The sequence below is a fragment of the Eretmochelys imbricata genome, chromosome 6 (genome assembly GCF_965152235.1).
Source record: "Eretmochelys imbricata isolate rEreImb1 chromosome 6, rEreImb1.hap1, whole genome shotgun sequence".
Classification (NCBI taxonomy): domain Eukaryota; kingdom Metazoa; phylum Chordata; order Testudines; family Cheloniidae; genus Eretmochelys; species Eretmochelys imbricata.
This window is the reverse complement of record NC_135577.1, coordinates 1,894,709-1,914,698: the sequence shown is the minus strand read 5'-3', so window position 1 is coordinate 1,914,698 and position 19,990 is coordinate 1,894,709. Positions and strand designations below refer to the sequence as shown.

General features: G+C 58.1%; 1 protein-coding gene across 1 annotated transcript in view; it reads left to right on the top strand.

The window, feature by feature from the left end:
* The window catches only part of LOC144265888 (uncharacterized), a 28,855-nt gene continuing 8,865 nt past the window's right edge, over window positions 1-19,990 (top strand). The window contains exons 1-13 of the mRNA XM_077818942.1: window positions 1-88; window positions 902-1,053; window positions 1,197-1,288; window positions 1,697-1,823; window positions 2,261-2,410; window positions 2,719-3,889; window positions 8,177-8,259; window positions 8,655-8,818; window positions 10,693-10,782; window positions 12,478-12,682; window positions 12,883-14,367; window positions 18,317-18,672; window positions 18,732-19,397. Of these exons, the coding sequence (XP_077675068.1) occupies window positions 933-1,053; window positions 1,197-1,288; window positions 1,697-1,823; window positions 2,261-2,410; window positions 2,719-3,889; window positions 8,177-8,259; window positions 8,655-8,818; window positions 10,693-10,782; window positions 12,478-12,682; window positions 12,883-14,367; window positions 18,317-18,672; window positions 18,732-19,397 (4,710 nt within the window). The 5' untranslated portion in view covers window positions 1-88; window positions 902-932. The remainder of the gene's footprint in view (window positions 89-901; window positions 1,054-1,196; window positions 1,289-1,696; window positions 1,824-2,260; window positions 2,411-2,718; window positions 3,890-8,176; window positions 8,260-8,654; window positions 8,819-10,692; window positions 10,783-12,477; window positions 12,683-12,882; window positions 14,368-18,316; window positions 18,673-18,731; window positions 19,398-19,990) is intronic.

Genomic DNA, 19,990 nt, shown 5'->3' with positions numbered 1-19,990 from the left:
GTCCAGGCAGCTGGGGGGAGGGGGGGTATCCAGCGGATGTGGGGGGGAAGGGGCCGATCCCCAGTCTCCCCTAGCCCCGGGCAAGCAGGTATGTGGGTGCAGACAGGGCACCTCTACGCCCTGCACCGCTGGGGGATGCGTGCATTGATTTGCTCGTCAATTGCATGGTGCAGATGAAGCAGAGGGAGGTGGGATGGGTTGAGGGGGAGGTCGGAGAGGACCCCGCGTTCCCCAGCACCCCCTGAGCTCTGCCCCTCTGGATCGGGGCCCCACCAAGGAGGATCGAACCCCCAATCCCTGGCGCTGCTGAGTCCGGGACATCTGGGGAGGGAGCTGAGCCCAGCAGGGTCACCCCCGTGCCATCAGCTCTGGGGGTGCGTGGGGGGGAGGGGGATGTGCAGGGTCCCCTCGACCCAGCCAGCTCTGAGGGTGCATGAGAGCAGGGGGTGTGTGTGCAGGGTCCTCCCAACCCAGCCAGCTCTGGGGTGCATGGGGGGTGAGGGGTGTGTGCAGGGTCCCCCCAACCCAGTCAGCTCTCAGAGTGCACGGGAGAGAGGTGTGTGCAGAGTCCTCCCAACCCAGCCAGCTCTGGTGGTGCATGAGAGGAGGGGGGTCTGTGCAAGGTCCCCCCAACCCAGCTAGTTCTGGGGGTGCATGGGGTGAGGGGTGTGTATGGGATCCCCCCAACCCAGATAGCTCTGGGGTTGCAAGGGGGGAGGGGTGTGTGCTGGGTCCCCCCAACCCAGATAGCCCTGGGGGTGCATGGGAGGAGGGGGTCTGTGTAGGGTCCCCCCAGTTCCACCAGCTCTGGGGGCGCACAGTGAGGGGGGGCATCTGTGCAGCTGAAGACCGCAGGGTTCCCCCCACACACACCCATCCCCATATTTTGGGTGGGTTGCAGGTGACAGTTAGTGGGACGGACAGCAGTGAAGATGGACTCCCCCCGAGGACTGTGGGAGGCAAGGAGGCTGCACCCCAATCCTGCACCCCAAGAGGAGGCAGGGCCAAGCCAATGGCCAGAAGCCCAGGACCAGGAGCCCCACATGTTACAAGGTAGGGCTCAGTGTTTGGGGGGGGGGTGTCTCCCCAGCAGGGGTCACTCTCCTCGAGGTGGAGGGGCTCTGGGGGGACCCCAGGACTGAAAGGGAGGGTTGGTTCCCCTGGGGTCTCCTAAACGACTCGCTCTTCTCCCTCAGATCTCGCACGCCCCCAGGTGTCTCTGCCTAGCTCGGAGAGGCGTGAGCCGCAGCGGGGCCCGGCTGACCCGCCCTGGGAGCCTGGCGTCCAGGTGGGTCGTGGGGCTGGCCGGGTTCCTGGGAAGAGGAGACTGGCCTAGACTCTGGTCTCAGTGACCCCAGTGTACGTCTGGGGTGGGGCAGGAGTGAGCAGGCGGGATACCGGGCGAGCTGGGCCCCTGGGTCTGAACTGGGGCGAGATACCAGGCTCGATGGATGTATGGGTCTGTTGCTATGAATGTTGCTAGGAAGTGAGGCTGCTGGGATATTCCCACAATGCACTGGGGCACGTGGGCCTGGGCAGCCCAGGGGCCGCTGCTGGGATATTCCCACAATGCACCGGTGCAGCATGAGGGTGTCTGCCCAGATATTCCCAGAAGGCAGCTGGGCACTGGCCAGCTCCACCCCTCAGAGAGCAGGGGTGTGGCCGCGGCGCCCAGTCGGGTCCCTTGCGGTTCCAGGCGCCAGTAACGTTCGAAGAGGTGGCCGTGTATTTCACCGAGGACGAGTGGCGTCTCCTGGACGAAGGGCAGAGGCGGCTCTACAGGGAGGTCATGCTGGAGAACTACACCAACCTCAGCTTCCTGGGTGAGGGTCCGCTTCTCCGCGGGGACAGGAGCTGGGCAAGACAGTCCCCGGCTCTAACCACTAGACCCCACTCCCACCCAGAGCTGGGGATAGAACTCGGGAGTCCTGGTTCCCAGCCCCCCTTGCTCTGATCACTAGACCCCACTCCCCTCCCAGAGCTGGAGTGAGAACCCAGGAGTTCTGGCTTCCAGACAACCCCCATCACTATATCGTTTTACTCTATACTAAGTATTTCACCAATGGAATGATCTATCTGTCTATCTCTCTACCCCATATCTATCTATCTATCCATCTATCCCATACCTCTCTTTCTCTCTCTCTTTCTCTCTCTCTCTCTCTTTCTAATACCCTAGGCCGATCTCTCTCCATTAACACATCCCCCAGCTGAGCCAACTCGGCCCCCTCCAGGAGCTGAATTCCGCTCTCTGCTTTCCTAGTCGCTCCGGTCTGGTCTAGAGTCTCACTTGATCTTATCCCGCCGCTGGCAGGATTCCCGGTCCCCAAACCGGCCGTGATCTCCCGGATGGAGCGAGGGGAAGAGCCGTGCGTCCCGGATCTCCAGGGCTCTGAGGGGAGGGAGATCCCAGGTGAGGAGTGAACGACACCAGCTCGGCGACCGTCCGGGAGTGAAGGGGAAGGTTTGCCCGGTCTCGCTTAGTGTCACCACCAGTGGGTGCCCGAGCCCCGTGGCAGGATCCCGTCCCTCCCGCAGCCTTTGAGGGCTCAGCTGGGTCATTGGGGCAGAACCAGCCCCTCTGTTCCCCTTGGGGGGAGGTTTGGGGGCTCGGTTCCTGCCCATTGGGTTTTCTATTTAGTCACCAACCCCTTTGCTGCCCGCTCTGTCCGCGGCCCAGGGAACGAGCCCTGGCTGGAGTCTCTCTCTCTCTCCCCCCAGCCGGTGCCAGGACGGCGAGTGAGAATCCGCAGCAGAGAGTGGATCTGCGCGGGACATTCCCGTGGAGCTCGCAAGAGGACGTATCCCAGAATCCTCTAGGAGCTGATCTGTGTGGGCAGTTTTCAGGGCGATCCAAAGAGGACATATCCCAGCGTCCCTTGAGAGGAGATCCATGCAGGCTGTCCTCCACCCAGCAACCCAGAAGGGCCCGTCCAGGGGCGGGAGCGGGGGGCCGCCTGGGCCCGCCCAGGGGCCCCCGGCGCGGGGAGCGGCCCACCATCTGCGGCGAGTGCGGGAAGGGCTTCCTGCAGAACTCGGACCTGGTGAAGCACCTCCGCACCCACACGGGCGAGAGGCCCTACCCCTGCCCCCAGTGCGGGAAAAGCTTCACCCAGAGCTCGGCCCTGACCCAGCACCTCCGCACCCACACGGGCGAGCGCCCCTACCCCTGCCCCCAGTGCGGGAAGCGCTTCACCGAGAGCTCCACCCTGGCCCAGCACCGGCGCGTCCACACCGGCGAACGGCCCTTCCGCTGCCACCAATGCGGCAAGGCCTTCAGCCTCAGCTCCACCCTGAAGAAGCACCAGCGCACCCACACCGGCGAGCGGCCCTACGTGTGCGAGGCGTGCGGGAAGAGCTTCGCCGAGAGCTCCCACCTGGCCAACCACCAGCGCGTCCACACCGGGGAGCGGCCCTACCGGTGCAAGGAGTGCGGCCGGGGCTTCAACCACACCTCCACCCTCTTCAGGCACCAGCGCGTCCACACCGGCGAGCGGCCCTACCCCTGCGGGGACTGCGGCAAGGCCTTCAGCTGGACCACGGCCCTCAAGCAGCACCAGCGGGTCCACACGGGCGCCAAGCCGTACCGGTGCAGGGAGTGCGGCAAGGCCTTCAGCTGGAGCTCCACCCTCAACCAGCACCGGCAGGTCCACTCCGGGGAGAAGCCCCACGTCTGCCCCGAGTGCGGCCGCGCCTTCGCCCGCAGCTCCCACCTGGCGCAGCACCGGCTGGTGCACTCCGGGGAGAAGCCGTTCCAATGCGGGCAGTGCCCGCGGGGCTTCATCCAGAACGCCCACCTGGTGTCCCACCGCCGGCTGCACGCCGCCCCCGCCGGGTCCCCCCAGGGCCAGGAGGAGGGCCCCGGCGACCAGGGCCGGGTTCAGCTCCCCCCGTGAGCCCGCTGCTCCCCGCTCGCCCGCCCTGGCTTGGGGGTACCTGCGCTGCACACCCTGGCATAAGTTAGAACAGCTTCAGAGCTGCTGCTGGCCACGCCCCCTCCTTCTCAGGCCCCACCCCCTCAGATGCCCCACCCACCTTGGCCCTGCCCTAAAACATGCCACTGCTACCCAGGCTTTGCCCCCTAAAATGCTCTGAAATGCACCCCCTGCCTAGGCCCTAAAACACCCTCGCCAGGCCCTGCCCTTGACATGCCACTCCTACCCAGGCTTTGCCCCCTAAAATGCTCTGAAATGCACCCCCTGCCTAGGCCCCACCCCCTGTGACGCCCCCTCCCTCTCAGGCCCCACCCCCTGATGCCACCTCCCTCCCAGGTCCCACACCTGACATCCTCCTCCTAGATTCTGGTACCAACAGGCCCCCTGCTCTGTCCCTTCCCTCCCAGACTCTGCCCCAATAGCCCCTCTTTACCAGTCCCCGCCCACTGACACACCCACCGTTCTCCCCCTCCCTCTTAGTCCTGCCTCCTGACAGGCCCCTCCTCCCATTTCCCCCTAACCACGCCCACTGCTCCGCCCCATACCTCCCTAGCCCCAGCCCTACGCTATCCCTTCCCTCCCAGGCTCCACCTCCTGGTGTTGCTCTTCCCCTCCCACCCAGGCCCTGTCCCGGACCCTGGAAAACCTTACAGAGACCGCTTGATTCTGATTTAAGGATGAGATCTTAAGTTCCAGCTAATTAGCACCTTCTCGAACACTGAAGCACTGACATGGGGAACACAGACTTGATAAAGAGCTTGTCTGGCAAAGATCTAACTGGATCTGATGGCTGGAAGTTGAAGCTTGACAAATTCAGACTGGAAATAAGGTGTAAATGTTGAAGGGGGAGAGGAATTACTTACCGGGGGTCGTGTTGGATTCTCCATCGCTGGCCATGTTTAAATCATAGTTGGGTGTTTTTCTAAAAGCTCTGCCCTAGGAGTTATTTGGGGGATGTTCTCTGGCCTGTGTTACAGAGGAGGCGAGGCTAAATGATCCCAGCGGTCCCTTCATGGCCTTTGTGAATCGATGGACCCCAGTCACGATAAATCAATTGTATGTTAGCATGTATTAAACCGATCGCGTTAAAGTCTATGTTGTTTCTCAGCTTGTTTAAAATCAAGCTAAATGTGTTATTCTAGAGTCTAGACACAGTCTAGACACTAGTCTACATTTGGGGGAAGGATGGATTTTTTTTTCGTTTCCATGCCAATTCCAAAAAATTTTAAAAATTCCCTTTTCCAGTGACCACAAAATTAATTTTTTCCCCAAATTTCCAGTGAATCAAAATGCCGGAAAAGAAAATCATTTTGGATCAAACAACATGTTTTGTTTGACCCAAAATGAAACATTTGGGGCATTATTTAATATGTTTTTTACTCTAAAAAAAAAAAAAGGCAAGAAAATTTAGAATTGAAAAGTCATTTTGAATTAAAAAATCTAAACATTTTGGGGTTTGGGGAATTTCTTTTTAGGGTTCCCCCCTCCCCCCGAAAGAAGCTGGTGAAACGGATGCAAATCTTCAGTTTTCACCAACAAAGTTTCAGTCAAAACTTTTCACAAAACTCTAGATACAGATTTCAATTCCAGTGTAGCATCTTAGATAGAGTTCATTAGATCAGTGGTTTTTAAATTGCGGGTCATGACCCAGTACTGAGTCGCGGAACGTAAGGCACTGGGTTGCAGCAGCTCTAGTCAGCACTGCCGACCATTAAAAGTCGATTAAAAGTCCCGTTGGCGATGCTGCCCGGCTAAGGCAGGCTAGTCCCTACCTGTTCTGACACTGCTCTGCACCCCAGAAGTGGCCAGCAGCAGGTCCGCCTCCTAGGTGGGGGGGCCACGGAGCTCCGTGCGCTGCCCAAGCACCAGCTCTGCACTCCCATTGGCCAGGAACTAGCCAATGGGAGCGGGAGGGGGCAGTGCTTGCCGGCGAGAGCCGCTTGCATGTGTCTGCCTAGGGAAAAGATGAGGAAAAATACAAAAGTACCCCAACATTTAAAAAAATTGCTCATAAATAATCCAAAAAGTTTTTGCTTCGGAAAGGAAAATGATGAAGTTTTGGAGTAAAAAAAAAAAGGAACATTCCCCTCAAATCAAATTTTTTTCCTGCCAAAAGTTTAGTAAAATATTTTAAAGACACAAAACATTATGCCTTGTTGGAATTAGAAGAACTTTGAAATTCTGGAATGAGACAACGAGGAAAACCCCAAATTATTAAAAACAATCAAACAAAGTGAAAAGGTTTGGGAAAAATTTTAAAGAAAATGAAATGGTTTTGGAAGGAGAACAATGTTGAATTTTTGAATGAAATGAAAATCTGGGGAGGGGGAAAGATTCTGGGACGTCATTCATTTGTTGCAATCGGTGGCAAAAAATCCAGAAATAGAAAAACACGCAAATTGCATTTTTTCTAACAACAAAACTAGTTTTGCAATACCGTTAAAAGAGAAAGAGAGAGGAATTGTTGGTTTGAGAATGAAAATAGTGTTGAAATTTGGGGGGGGGGGGCGGAATTGAGGAAAAACTCCGCCAAATCAGAACTTCCTGCCCCCCAATTTACAAAACATTCTTTTGAATGAAAACGACATTGACGTTTTACAATAAAAAACGAGGACAGACGCCCCAAATCAGAACTTCCTGCCCCCCAATTCACAAAACATTCTTTTGAATGAAAACGACATTGACGTTTTACAATAAAAAACGAGGACAGACGCCCCAAATCGGAACTTCCTGCCCCCCAATTCACAAAACATTCTTTTGAATGAAAACGACATTGACGTTTTGCAATAAAAAACGAGGACAGACGCCCCAAATCGGATGTGCCCCAATCTTTTGCCAGACATTGTTTGCAAACCGGTCAGTTTGGGATTGAAAGCAACGTTCCTCAACTTGTGACAGAGCCAAACAAAGTTGTCCGCCATCTCGGGCAGTCCCATCGACTTGGAGAATGAACTTCTCCAGCTGAAACTGAAGACCCGGTGTCTGTAAGAGGTGTTGTAACAGCCTCATTTGTGGCGTGAGTATGGGCTACGTATGGACCCGTGGGTTACAGCTGAATTGTAGGCAAATGGCTACCTTTGATACCCACAACACCTGGTGGAAGTACCCCCAGGAGATGTACTGTGGACATCTTATCATTGGCTCAGATCCTTTTTGGGAAGAGACTTTTTTTGGTTCTGTGTTTGTACAGCGCCTGGCACATTGGGGTCCTGAGGCATACCTGGGCATTAGGACACAGATAATCAATTACACTAATTCCACCAAGGATTGAGATGGGGAAATCCCCAGACGGGAAAGGACCTAGTTCATCAAAACCTCCTTTGGGGATCTGGGGGAATTTCTTGGGGCTTTTGATTGTTGATGGGGATGGTGGAGATGGGCAATCCAAATTCCCTTCCAGTGGGGCTGGGCCTGGCTCCATCACCACCAGCGGCTCTGTGGCCAATTCACACCAGCTAAGAGGCAGGGTGGCCAAGTGGATAGAGCGCTGGGCCTCAGGATGCCTCAGTTCTGTTCCTGCCCCTCTCCGGGCCTCAGTATCTCCGTTGGTAAAAATGGGACTACTTTTGTAGACTGCGTTAAGCTCTACCGATGGAAAATGCTAGCTAAAGGTGAAGTATCATTATAATGCGGCGTGGGAGCTGGAGGAGAAGGGGAAAGGTTCTGAGGGATGTTGAGGCATTGGAGGGAGGATTTTTCCCCTCTGTGTGTCTGTGTGAGAGAGACATAAATGGGTCAGATCCCCAGCTGGAGTCAATTGGATGTATCTCCATCAGGGTCAATGGGGCCAGATCCTCAGCTGGTATCGCTCGGCCATAGCTCCATTGGGGTCAATGGACCAGATGTCCAGCTGGTGTCAATTGGACATTGCTCCATCAGGGTCAACGGGGCCAGATCCTCAGCTGGTGTCACTCGGCCGTAGCTTCAATGGACCAGATCTCCAGCTGGTGTCAGTTAGACATGGCTTCATCGGAGTCAATGGGGCCAGATCCCCATCTGGTGTCAATTAGACATGGTTTCATCGGAGTCAATGGGGCCAGATCCCCTGCTGGTGGGAATGAAGTAAACAGATCTATGCCCGTTGACGCCAGCTGGAGATCTAGATCACTGGAGTCAGATTCTGTGGAGATGGGACCAAAGGGAGAGGAATTTACTGTAGAGTTATGAATTATCCTGACCAAGGAACTTCTGAAATCAGGCCAGACTGGATTCTATGTTTCTCCACCCCTTTGCCACCACTCCAGTGGGCTCCCTACGCTGGTCTCTGGTTACCCTTTCCAGTTCCAACTGAGAAGCAACCCAGTACCAAAAACCGTCGAGCTGCCAGGTACGTCTGTTGGCATCTCTGTCTACACAATAAATCTCTTTCCCTAGTCGCCTGTTGTCTGTCTTGAGTTGCCAGTTCCACGCTGAACTTGGCCGAATCTGAAAGGAAATGCCTTGGGACCATCAAAAGGCACCTCCTTGACTCCAGGGCTCTTCCACCGCCCAGGCCCCCGATGGGAAGAATGGAAGCGTGGGAGCTTTGCAAATACAGACTGCCAGACTCTTTCATCCCAGAAAGGGTGCGGCCAGTTCAATGGTGGGGTGGCTACCAGCCTCCTCTCTAGTAACAGCCTCAGAGGTGTTGTCTGCAGAGGCACCGTCCAGCTTCGGTGGGGACCGTGGAACTTCTTCGAAAGCCAATTGGGCCATGACTACGTGACCACTTGTGCCGCTCAGGAGCGTGGAAAAAACACCCCCCGAGAGACGTACATTTCGCCGGCATCGGTAGTGGCCTGCACAGCACCATGTTGGCAGGAGAGCTCTCTCCTGTCGGCATAGAGCGGCTACGGGAGCGATCCTACAGCGATGCAGCTGCATGGGTGCTGCTGTGCCGCTGTAAGGTCTGTAGTGTAGACATAGCCTGAGTGATTCCATGATCAGGGGATGCCTCCGCCCCGAGGGGGGACGTGGAAGCATGCAGTTGGGAGCTGGGACTCCTGGGTTCTCTCCCCAGCTCTGGGAGAGGAGTGGGGTCTAGCGGGTTCGAGAAGTTTGGGCTGGGAGCCAGGACTCCTGGGTTCTATCCCTCGCTGTGGGAAAGGAGCGGGGTCTAGCGGGTTCGAGAAGTTTGGGCTGGGAGCCAGGACTCCTGGGTTCTATCCCTCGCTGTGGGAAAGGAGCGGGGTCTAGCGGGTTCGAGAAGTTTGGGCTGGGAGCTAGGACTCCTGGGTTCTATCCCTCGCTGTGGGAGAGGAGCGGGGTCTAGCGGGTTCGAGAAGTTTGGGCTGGGAGCCAGGACTCCTGGGTTCTATCCCTCGCTGTGGGAAAGGAGCGGGGTCTAGCGGGTTCGAGAAGTTTGGGCTGGGAGCCAGGACTCCTGGGTTCTATCCCTCGCTGTGGGAAAGGAGCGGGGTCTAGCGGGTTCGAGAAGTTTGGGCTGGGAGCCAGGACTCCTGGGTTCTATCCCTCGCTGTGGGAAAGGAGCGGGGTCTAGCGGGTTCGAGAAGTTTGGGCTGGGAGCTAGGACTCCTGGGTTCTATCCCTCGCTGTGGGAAAGGAGCGGGGTCTAGCGGGTTCGAGAAGTTTGGGCTGGGAGCCAGGACTCCTGGGTTCTATCCCTCGCTGTGGGAAAGGAGCGGGGTCTAGCGGGTTCGAGAAGTTTGGGCTGGGAGCCAGGACTCCTGGGTTCTATCCCTCGCTGTGGGAAAGGAGCGGGGTCGAGTGGGTTAGAGAAGTGGGACTAACTCCTGGGTTCTAGCCCCAGCTCTCCCAGAGACACCCTGTGAGACTTCTGGTAAGTCATTGCTTTCCTTTGGGCCTCAGTTTACCCAGCTGAAAAACAGGGCCGGTCTCTCCCTCTCTGTGTGTTTGTGCAGCGCCTGGCACAAAGGGGCCGTGAGCAGAGCACTCTGTGGGTGCTCTGGGGCTGGAGCGCCCATGGGGAAAAATCCACAGCCAAGCTCCCCGCTGTTTGGGGGTGTGCCGCGAGGAAGCGGGAGGGGCGGGAATGTGGCGCGCTTAGGGGAGGAGGCGGGGAAGAGGCCGGGCTGGGTGGGGATTTGGGGAAGGACTCGGAATAGGGGCAGGGACTTTGGGGAGGGGGCCGGGGCAAAGGCGGGTCGGGGGGCACAAGGGGGTCGAGCACCCACCAGCGGGAGCAGAAGTTGGCGCCTATGGCCCGGATCACAGGTGGGGTCTGTGCAGCATCTGGCACAATGGGGCCCCCGCTAGCCGTCAGCACCGGGCACAACCAGGAGGACCCTGCTCTCAGCTGAGTTCTGTGCAGCACCTGGCACGGCGGGGGCCCAATCTCAGCTGGGGTCTCTAGCTACGACAGTAATACACCTAGTAAAAAAAAAAAATTTCTGTCTCCACTGCGCCCAGACCTTGGGGACTATTTCCCTCGCATCACTTTGCTCATGACCCTGCTCAGAGGCATATCTGGGGGCAGAGGACTGGCTGGCTCAGAGGGGTGGGGAATGGGACAAAGGGCCTTTCCCCTCCAGGGGGGCGGGGGGTCCGATCCTGCCCCCGGGCTGGGGACTGGCTGGCTCAGGGTGGGCAGGGAATGGGACCCAGGGCCTCTTATGGCTTGGCGTATCCCACTGCTGCCACCACGTGGCGAGCCGCAGCCCACAGCTCGCCCCCTGCTGCAGCGAACGCCTTCCAACGAGGCGGCTCCACCTCCTGGGCTTCTCAGCCAGGAAGGAAGAGGGGACAGGCGAGCAAAGGGACCTTCCTGTTCCCAGCTCCTCGAGCCCGCCCCCCACCCCAGCCCCTGGGCTCGGCGGCGGGCTCCCTGGGCCCCGGGGGCCGGATCGGGCTCCCTTGGGGTGGGGAAAATCGTTCCCCCCTCCCCGCTCCGGTGAGTCGGGGCCTCCTGGGAACCAGGGAGGGAACTGAGCCCAGCAGGGTCCCCCCTCCCCCGCCGCCCAGCCCGCTCCGGGGGCGCACGGGGAAGCGGGTGGTGCAGGGTCCCGTCCCCCCAGCTCTGGGGGTGCACGGGGAGCGGGGGGGACTGAGCCCACTGGCTGCAACGTGGGATTTTCCTGGGCGTGAATTGGCGGGGATGCACTAGGATAGGGATTCCCACACCTCTGGTTTTGGTGGCCGGCGAGGACAATTTGTCCTAAAATACTGAATTCGCTTTCGGAGAACCAAATACATCTGCCCGTAGCCACCTCCAGACCGTTACAATTGAGCTAGGTAGGGGTGGGGTGGTTTTTTTTTTTGCAGACTCAATAATAAAAATAACGTCCAGTTGTCTCTCTTCTTTACTGGATCTAAGCCAGCGGTTCTCAAACTTTTGTCCTGCGGACCCCTTTCACACAGCAAGCCTCTGAGTGCGACCCCCCCTTATACATTAAAAACACTTTTTTATATATTTAACGCCATTATAAAGGCTGGAGGCGAAGTGGGGTTTGGGGTGGAGGCTGACAGCTCGCGACCCCCCCGGTAATAACCTTGCGACCCCCTGAGGGGTCCCGACCCCCAGTTTGAGAACCCCTGATCTAAACAGAATAGAAACGCAAATCGGGTGCTTTGCATGTCGTCTTTTGGTTGTTGTTTCTTTTGCTTTTTGGATTGGGGGTTTTTTTTTTAGTTTTTTTTTTAGATTTGTTAGCTAGTAAGTCTGGGGCTGTGAATCGTGGTAGCTGTGTGTTTCTTAATATCACTTTGCACAGCACCGGACTTGCGAGCTGGGAGGCAGTGAAAAGGGATATTAACAAAACGTACAAATAATCACCTTTCACAGCAGACTTTCTCAGCCCCGGCAAGCCGGGGGACAAATCACGCCTTGGAAGGGAGGCCAGGGGTGATGGGGTGGATGGGAGAGGGGCCGGGGTGGGCAGTGGGGACTGGGGGTGATGGGGTGGATGGGCGAGGGGCTGGGGTGGGCAGCGGGGACCGGGGGTGATGGGGTGGATGGGCGAGGGGCCGGGGTGGGCAGCGGGGACCGGGGGTGATGGGGTGGATGGGCGAGGGGCCGGGGTGGGCAGCGGGGACTGGGGGTGATGGGCTGGATGGGCGAGGGGCCGGGGTGGGCAGTGGGGACTGGGGGTGATGGGCTGGATGGGCGAGGGGCCGGGGTGGGCAGTGGGGACCGGGGCTGGTGAGCCCGAAGCCCCAGACTGAAGCTGGAAGCCTGAACCCCACTGCCCCAGGAAGCTGGGGAACTCACTCCAGCCGTCTGCTCCTCCGGCATTTGTGGCTCCAGAAGAGAGGGCCACAATCCATACTGGAGGCCCCGGGGAGGGGCTGCTGCTGTCCTCCCCCCGCCCCCCCTGGAGGCTGTGGCTGCAAGAAAAGCTCCTGGTGGCCGCAGGCGGCTGCATTTGAGAAACGCTGCACTCGGACGCCCTTCGGTGTAAATGACTATAGTGGAGATTGCACTGTGGGGCAGAGCGAGGATGGAGGTGGAGCCCACGGCTGGAGTGGCAGGGGGCTTGCCCCCGGGCTCTGCCTCCTGCCCCAGAAACACTCAGTCCCGCAGCACCTGTTTGATTGAGCCCTCTTCGCTCTGGCTCTGTGCTCACGGGTGCTTTTGGGTTGTCCTCAGGTCGGCGTTGGCCTATGGATGACCCCCGGAGCCATGGAGCCCTCTCTGCAGCGCTGGGAGGCAGTGAGCGTCAAGGTGGAGGGAGAAGAGCCCAGTGCCACCGGGGAAGCCCAGCAGGGGGTGCTGGCTCTGAGCCCCTACCCCGAGGCTGCATGCCCGCTGGGCTGGGCTCTGAAAGAGGAGCCGGAGTTCCAGCAGGGAATGGGTAAGAAACTGGGGGTGTGGTGGTGGGGGTCTCCCCAGCAGGGGGCAGTCTTCTATAGGTGGAGATCTGTAGAGCAGACCCCCCCAGTGCTCAGATTGGATTTTGGGGCAGGACTGGTCAGGGACAGGGATTTTCGGTACCCTCTTTTCTTCTCTGCCCCAGTTCAGAAAGCCCATCTGGGTTCCTTCTCTCTGTTCCAGCAGGTGATGGTGAAAGCCTGGGATGGGATCCGGCACAGAAAGATCTGGAGAAGGCTGAACTGCACCAGCTCTTATCGATAGCGGACGTCCCCCAAGTAGAGCTGGGTGAGGTGCTGTCTGGAGGACCTGAAGAAACCGTTCCCCAAGCGGATCTGCTTCGGACGGACTCTGGAGGGTCTGAAAGAGACGTTCCCCAACTGGATCTGTGTGAGATGTTCTCTGGAGGATCCGAAGGAGATGTTCCCCATATCAACCTGTGTGGGATACCCTCAAGAGGCTCTGTAGGGGAGGTTCCCCAGGTGGATCTGCATGGGAGGCCCTCAGGAGGAGCCGAAGAGGACGTTCCCCAAGCGGATCTGCGGGGGACGTTCTCTGGAGGGTGGGAAGGGGTGGGCATGCAGCAGCGGGGGGACCCTCCAGGGAGGAGCCAGGAGAAGCCAGCCCAGCAGGGAAGCCTCCCTGCCCCGGCCCCAGAGAAACCTTACAAGTGCTCGGTGTGCGATAAAAGCTTCGGGCAGAGCTCCCACCTCATCCAGCACCAGGTGTCGCACACGGGCGAAAAGCCTTACAAATGCCCCGAGTGCGGCAAAGGCTTCACCTGGAGCTCAGCGCTGGCCCAGCACCGACGCATCCACCGCGGCGAGAGACCTTTCGTCTGCCCGGACTGCGGCAAGAGCTTCAGCCAGAGCTCCAACCTGAGCACCCACCAGCGCACCCACACGGGCGAGAAGCCGTTCGTCTGCCCGGACTGCGGGCGTGGCTTCAGCCAGAGCTCCAACCTGGCGGCCCACCGGCGCACCCACACCGGCGAGCGCCACTACCGCTGCTATGACTGCGGGCGGGGCTTCTTGGAGCGGGCGGCGCTGGCCGAGCACCAGCAGGGCCATGCCGGGCATCGGCCCTACACCTGCGGGCAGTGCGGCAAAGCCTTCGGGCAGAGCACCAAGCTGGCCCAGCACCAGCGCATCCACACCGGCGAGCGGCCCTTCCGGTGCGAGGAGTGCGGCAAAGGCTTCAACGACGGCTCCTACCTGGTCAAGCACCGGCGGGTCCACACCGGCGAAAAGCGTTACCGCTGCCCAGTGTGTGGCAAAACCTTCAGCCAGACCTCCAACCTCATCACCCACCAGACCACCCATACCGGAGAAAAGCCTTTCCGGTGTGGGGACTGCGGGCGTAGCTTCATCCGCCAGGCTCACCTGGCTGCCCACCGGCGCACTCACACCGGCGAGCGGCCGTACCAGTGTGCCCAGTGCGGGAGGTGCTTCTCCCAGCGCTCCACCTATGCCCAGCACCGGCGCACCCACACCGGCGAGCGGCCTTACCGCTGCCCCGACTGCGGCCGGGGATTCAGCCAGAACTCCAACCTGGCGGCTCACCGTCGCATCCACACCGGTGAACGGCCCTACCAGTGTGGCCAGTGCGGCCGGTGTTTCGTTCAGAGCTCTGCCTTCACCCAGCACCAGAAGACCCACAAGAAGGGACGGGACTAGGGAGGGATGCGGGGGACTGGCCTGCAGGAAGTCGCTCCCTCTGGGGCAGCTCTGGCTCATAGGAAGCTGTGCCGCTAGGCAGGTCTTGCTCACAGGAAGTCGCCCCACTAGGACACGGTCTGGCTTATAGGAAGTCGATCCATCTAGCGAGCCTCACTCCCAGGAAGTTGTCCCATTGGGTAGGGCATCACTGACAGGAAGTCACCCCCTCTAGCATGGGTCTTGCCCACAGGAAGTTGCACCCCTGAGGTGGGATCACTTTCAGGAAGTCACCCCCGCATCCAGGTCTCTCTGACAAGAAGTTGCCCCCCTGTAGGGTGGGTCTTGCTCACAGGAAATCACACACCCCCTTTGTATCTTGCTCACAGGAAGTCACCCCCTGTAGGGTTAGCCTGTGGCTAACTTGCCATGTGGTCGGATGAGATCCACGAAAATGCCTCGTTATATTAACGAGGTCTCGGGTCTAATGAACCTCTTTAGTGGGGAATGCGGACTTCTAGAGAATTTCTTCTTGAACAGTATAGATGGAGATTGTGCGTGTTCTTGTTCCCCTCTCATGGCTGGTCCAAAAATAGGATACAAGCCTATTACAAAAAGAAAAGGAGTACTTGTGGCACCTTAGAGACTAACATAAGACTAACTAGAGACTAAGCATAAGCTTTCGTGAGCTACAGCTCACTTCATCCGATGCATCCGATGAAGTGAGCTGTAGCTCACGAAAGCTTATGCTCAAATAAATTGGTTAGTCTCTAAGGTGCCACAAGTACTCCTTTTCTTTTTGCGAATACAGACTAACACGGCTGTTACTCTGAAGCCTATTACAGCTGCTGGTGGATGGAGTTAACTTGTTCAGTTTGTGAAGTAAAGGATCGTGCTTTTATCACTGGAAGACCCAATGTTCGAACCCCGCTGATGACCCAAAATGGTCATTCTACAGTTGTGTCATATTAATGTGCTCAATGGCTGTGAGAGCGTCCTTCCTCGGCTTCAGAGGAAAGAGATCCCTTTGAACAGACAAAGATGCCATTGGTGGGTTCCTCCATAGGTCACACCGCAACTCCATGGTGAGTCGTCTTCAGGTCTTGTCTAGCCACTCTTCTCGTCTTTGACTCTATGGTTGGCTGGAGGACTGGACCTTATAGCCTCGCCAATACTATAAGAAATAGCTGGTTTCTGGATACTGTAAAGAGAAACTTAACTAAGAGGAGAAATTAGGGTCGTGGTTGATATTACAAAGGGCTAACGAATGACCTGTGCATGTTATAAGGATGTTACTGACATAAGCACCACATGTTCTAGATGGTTATAAGCCACGGTTATTGGCCTGTCAGGACTGTGTAACGATCAGTGAGCTACTGATCTAAACAGAGGTCCGATCGTTTATTAATAAATGGAACCTTTATTATAAAGGGAAAACCGAGTGGTTTTTAGTTTGACTCCTTAAAACTGGTGAATTTTGACGTGCAAAGCCCTATATGAGGCAAAGGCCTGACATATCGATGGGAGAAAAAAATTTGGTGAAAATGTAGGAATTGGAGCTAGTTGAAATATGGGGTTTTAGGGAGAGGAAAATGTTTGCTTTCTCCAGTGGAATATGAATACTGAATAACTTCAGCTGGAGACGGAAATATTTCAATTTGGAAAGGCTGCTGCAGTGTCTCGTGGGAGATCTCGCCCTGCTTTCCATAGGGGGTGGGGTCCTATGCCCTGTCCCATGCTCCAGGGCAGCCCAGTAGCGCCTGCTATTGGGTGGGGCCTCTGCTATGGGACAGTGGCCCCATAACTGGCCCCTAAGGCCTTGTCTAGATTGAGGTGTGTAGGGGCTTTCTGGCATGTCTTATAAACCCCACTTAGTGCCGAGTGTGGATGGGGTCCGATCCTGTCAAACACATCAGGGGCGTGGCCTAACCCTAGGGGGAGGGGCCTGCCCAACTGCCATAACAGACCCTTTGGAAGGTTCCATTCTCACTGAGAAGGGTATCTGGCCAACTGGCACTTTTGGAAGGTTCCATTGTCAGTGGGAAGGGGAACGGGCCAACTGCCCTAACTGACACTTTGGAATGTTCCATTTTCACAGGGGTGGGGGAAGATAGTCGTGTGCTGATGCAAATCCCCACTACTGGCACTTTGATTAAAAAAAATCCCCCTTTTACTAAAAAGAATAAAAACATTAAAAGGGTCTAATTTTTCAGATTTGGAGAAATGAAAATGAAACGGGTCAAATTTGAACCTTTGGCATTTTACCCCTGCTCCCCCTCATCAGTGAAATGGTTCATCCCATCAGCTGGGAGACTCGCTGACCCCTGGAAGGAACCATTACACTTTCAGGAGGGGAGAGGTTAAAATTTCTGGGGAAGCCAGATTGGATTTTTTTTTTCCTATCAGGAAATTAAAAATAAAAATCCTTCCCATTACAGGCCCCTTTTTAATCTGGGAAAGGAGTTTAATCCCTTGAGATTGGGGATAATTTCCCATCTCCCCCCACGAGAATGGTACCTCCCAAGCCCAGAGTGACAGGAAGGGGGTCAATACAGTTCTAAGAGGGGTGGAGTGTGATTCTGGATTCACACTGGGGTCACTGAAATCAGAATCCAACCTTCGCTCCATTGGTGTCAATGGAGTCACTCTGGATTCACACCGGGGTCACTGAGATCAGAGTCCAGCCCTCACTCCACTGGCGTCAGTGGGATCACTTCGAATTCAGACCGGGGTCACCGAGATCAGCATCCAATCCTCACTCCACTGATGTATATTTTCCTTAAAGCCCGCAGCTCCTGGAGTCACGTGAAATCAGCTTCCATTTGGAAAATAAATGTTTAGGTCTCATGGATGCGGGGAAAAGGTTCAAAACATGACCCAAGTGTGACCCTAAATGTAGCCAAATGAAAAGCACCCTCCTGATTTTTAAGCCAATCTTGTGATTTTGTGAGGCCCCACTTGTGAGTTTTGAAGCTGTAGCAACACCATTGTCTCTTGCGATGAAATTTCGGGGGTTTTTTTTGGGGGGGGAATAGCATTTCATTATGAAACACCTTGGTTTCCCCTTTCCAAAGGATGTTTTCTGTTTATGACATTTACAAATTATAACGCAATCTCATAAAAATGGCAACACTGGAATGCAACACTTAGATTGCAGAGCAAGGGAACCTTTTCAATTGACCCGGAGGGATTTTATTTTCCCAAGATGGATGGATAGATAGTTAGAGGGTGTGGGTGGGGATAAGTAGACAGACTGACACATAGATGGGGGCTACATATGTGGATGTAGGGATAGATACAGTGTAGTGTATGGGGATAGATAGATTAGATTAGATGGGGTGTATGCGGTCAGGTAGATAGAGGGGGTGTATGGGGATAGATGGCTCAAGGGGGCGTATGCAGATAGATAAATTAGATGAGAGCAGTGTATGGAGATAGATTAGATTAGATTAGATGTGTATGGGGTAGATAGAAGGTTGTATATATGAGGCGGGATGGATAGATAAAGAACAGTGCATAAAGGGATGGATGTATAGATAAGAGATGCATATGGGGATAGACAGACAGGGTGTGTGTATGGGGATGGAGAAATAGATATATAAATAGACAGTGTGTGTGGGGATGGATAGATAGAGGGGTGTGTATATGAGGAAGGATAGCTAGACATATAAGGGTGTGTAAAGGGATGGATGGCGAGACAAGGGGGGCATATTGGGATAGATGGGGGTGCACATGGGGATGGAGAGAGATCTATAGACGGGGAGTGTGGTGATGGACAGACATATAGGGGTGCGTATGGGGATCTGGAGATGGATGGATGGATAGACAGGCGTATCCACGGGGTGCAGGGGGATGGATGGATAGATGAGGGTACACATGGAGATGGGTAGATACAGGGCTGAATCTGTAATGAAAACGGTGCTGGGGCAAAAGCAATTTTTTTACATTCATAACTGATGCAGCGAGCCCAGGGGCGCCGGGCTCGGACCTGCCGGGCCCAGGGGCGCCAGGCTCGGACCTGCCGGGCTCGGACCTGCCGGGCCCAGGGGCGCCGGGCTCGGACCTGCCGGGCTCGGACCTGCCGGGCCCAGGGGCGCCGGGCTCGGACCTGCCGGGCCCAGGGGCGCCGGGCTCGGACCTGCCGGGCTCGGACCTGCCGGGCCCAGGGGCGCCGGGCTCGGACCTGCCGGGCTCTGAGGCGCCGGGCTCGGACCTGCCGGGCCCAGGGGCGCCGGGCTCGGACCTGCCGGGCCCAGGGGCGCCGGGCTCGGACCTGCCGGGCCCAGGGGCGCCGGGCTCGGACCTGCCGGGCTCTGAGGTGCCGGGGCTCTGACCTGCCGGGCTCAGGGGCGCCGGGCTCGGACCTGCCGGGCTCAGGGGCGCCGGGCTCGGACCTGCCGGGCCCAGGGGCGCCGGGCTCGGACCTGCCGGGCTCAGGGGCGCCGGGCTCGGACCTGCCGGGCTCTGAGGTGCCGGGCTCGGACCTGCCGGGCCCAGGGGCGCCGGGCTCTGACCTGCCGGGCTCGGACCTGCCGGGCTCTGAGGTGCCGGGCTCGGACCTGCCGGGGCTCTGACCTGCCGGGCTCAGGGGCGCCGGGCTCGGACCTGCCGGGCTCAGGGGCCCCGGGCTCGGACCTGCCGGGCCCAGGGGCGCCGGGCTCGGACCTGGCGCAGAGGAAGCCCCGGCCGGCTGGTTCGCTGGCTCGCTCGGTGCCTCCTTGGCAGCCACACGGGCGAGCCTGGCGCCTCGGGCCGGCGGCGGGGGGGGGCGCCTCGGGCCGGCGGCGGCGGGGGCGGGCGGCTCTGGGGCCGGCGGCGGGGGGCGGGCGGCTCTGGGGCGGGCGGAAGGGCGGGCGAGCGGGCGCCGCGCAGGGCCGGGAGCCCCGGGCCGGGGGGACGCGAAGGGCGAAGGCGACTTCCTGTTCCCGGCCTGCTCGGCGGCGCGTCGCCCGGCCGCGGGGCGGGGGCAGGGGGGGGCCCAGTCCCCGGCGCCGAGATCCCCCCCGGCGTCGGTGCGGGGGGGGGATTGCACAGGGAGCCGGGGTGAGTCGGGGGCGGCCGGGGGGCGGGGGCCCGAGGGGAGGGCAGAGAGGCAGGAAACGGCAGCTGTAGGAAGTGGCCGAAGGGGGATCAGCTGGGGGGGGGTGCAGCCGGCTCTGGGGGTGCATGGGGCGGGGGGGGGGGGGGTCTTGAGCTAGGGTGGCCGCCTGGCCAGGGTTTTGCAGGATGGTCCCTTTGTTGAGGTGGCCGGACCGGGAAATCTGTACTGCGAGGGGGGGGCTCTGTGCAGCTGAGCCTGGCAGGGCCCCCCCCTCCCCGCCCAGCCAGCTCTGGGGGTGTACGGGGGGGTCTGTGCCGCTGCCCCCCCCAGCCAGCTCTCGGAGTGCACGGGGGGGTCTGTGCAGCTGCCCCCCCCAGCCAGGTCTGCGGGTGCACGGGGGGGGGTCTGTGCCGCAGCCCCCCCCCCCAACTAGCTCTGGGGGTGCACAGTCGCCCCAACTCAATCAGGGCCAATGCTGGGAGGTTCCTGGTGTCGCCCGCCACTGGGTGTTGCACTGGACATGGAGGGCCTTTCTGCCCCTATTCACACCATTGGTGTCCTCCCTGCCCACCCGCCCCTCGGGGCATGACTCCCC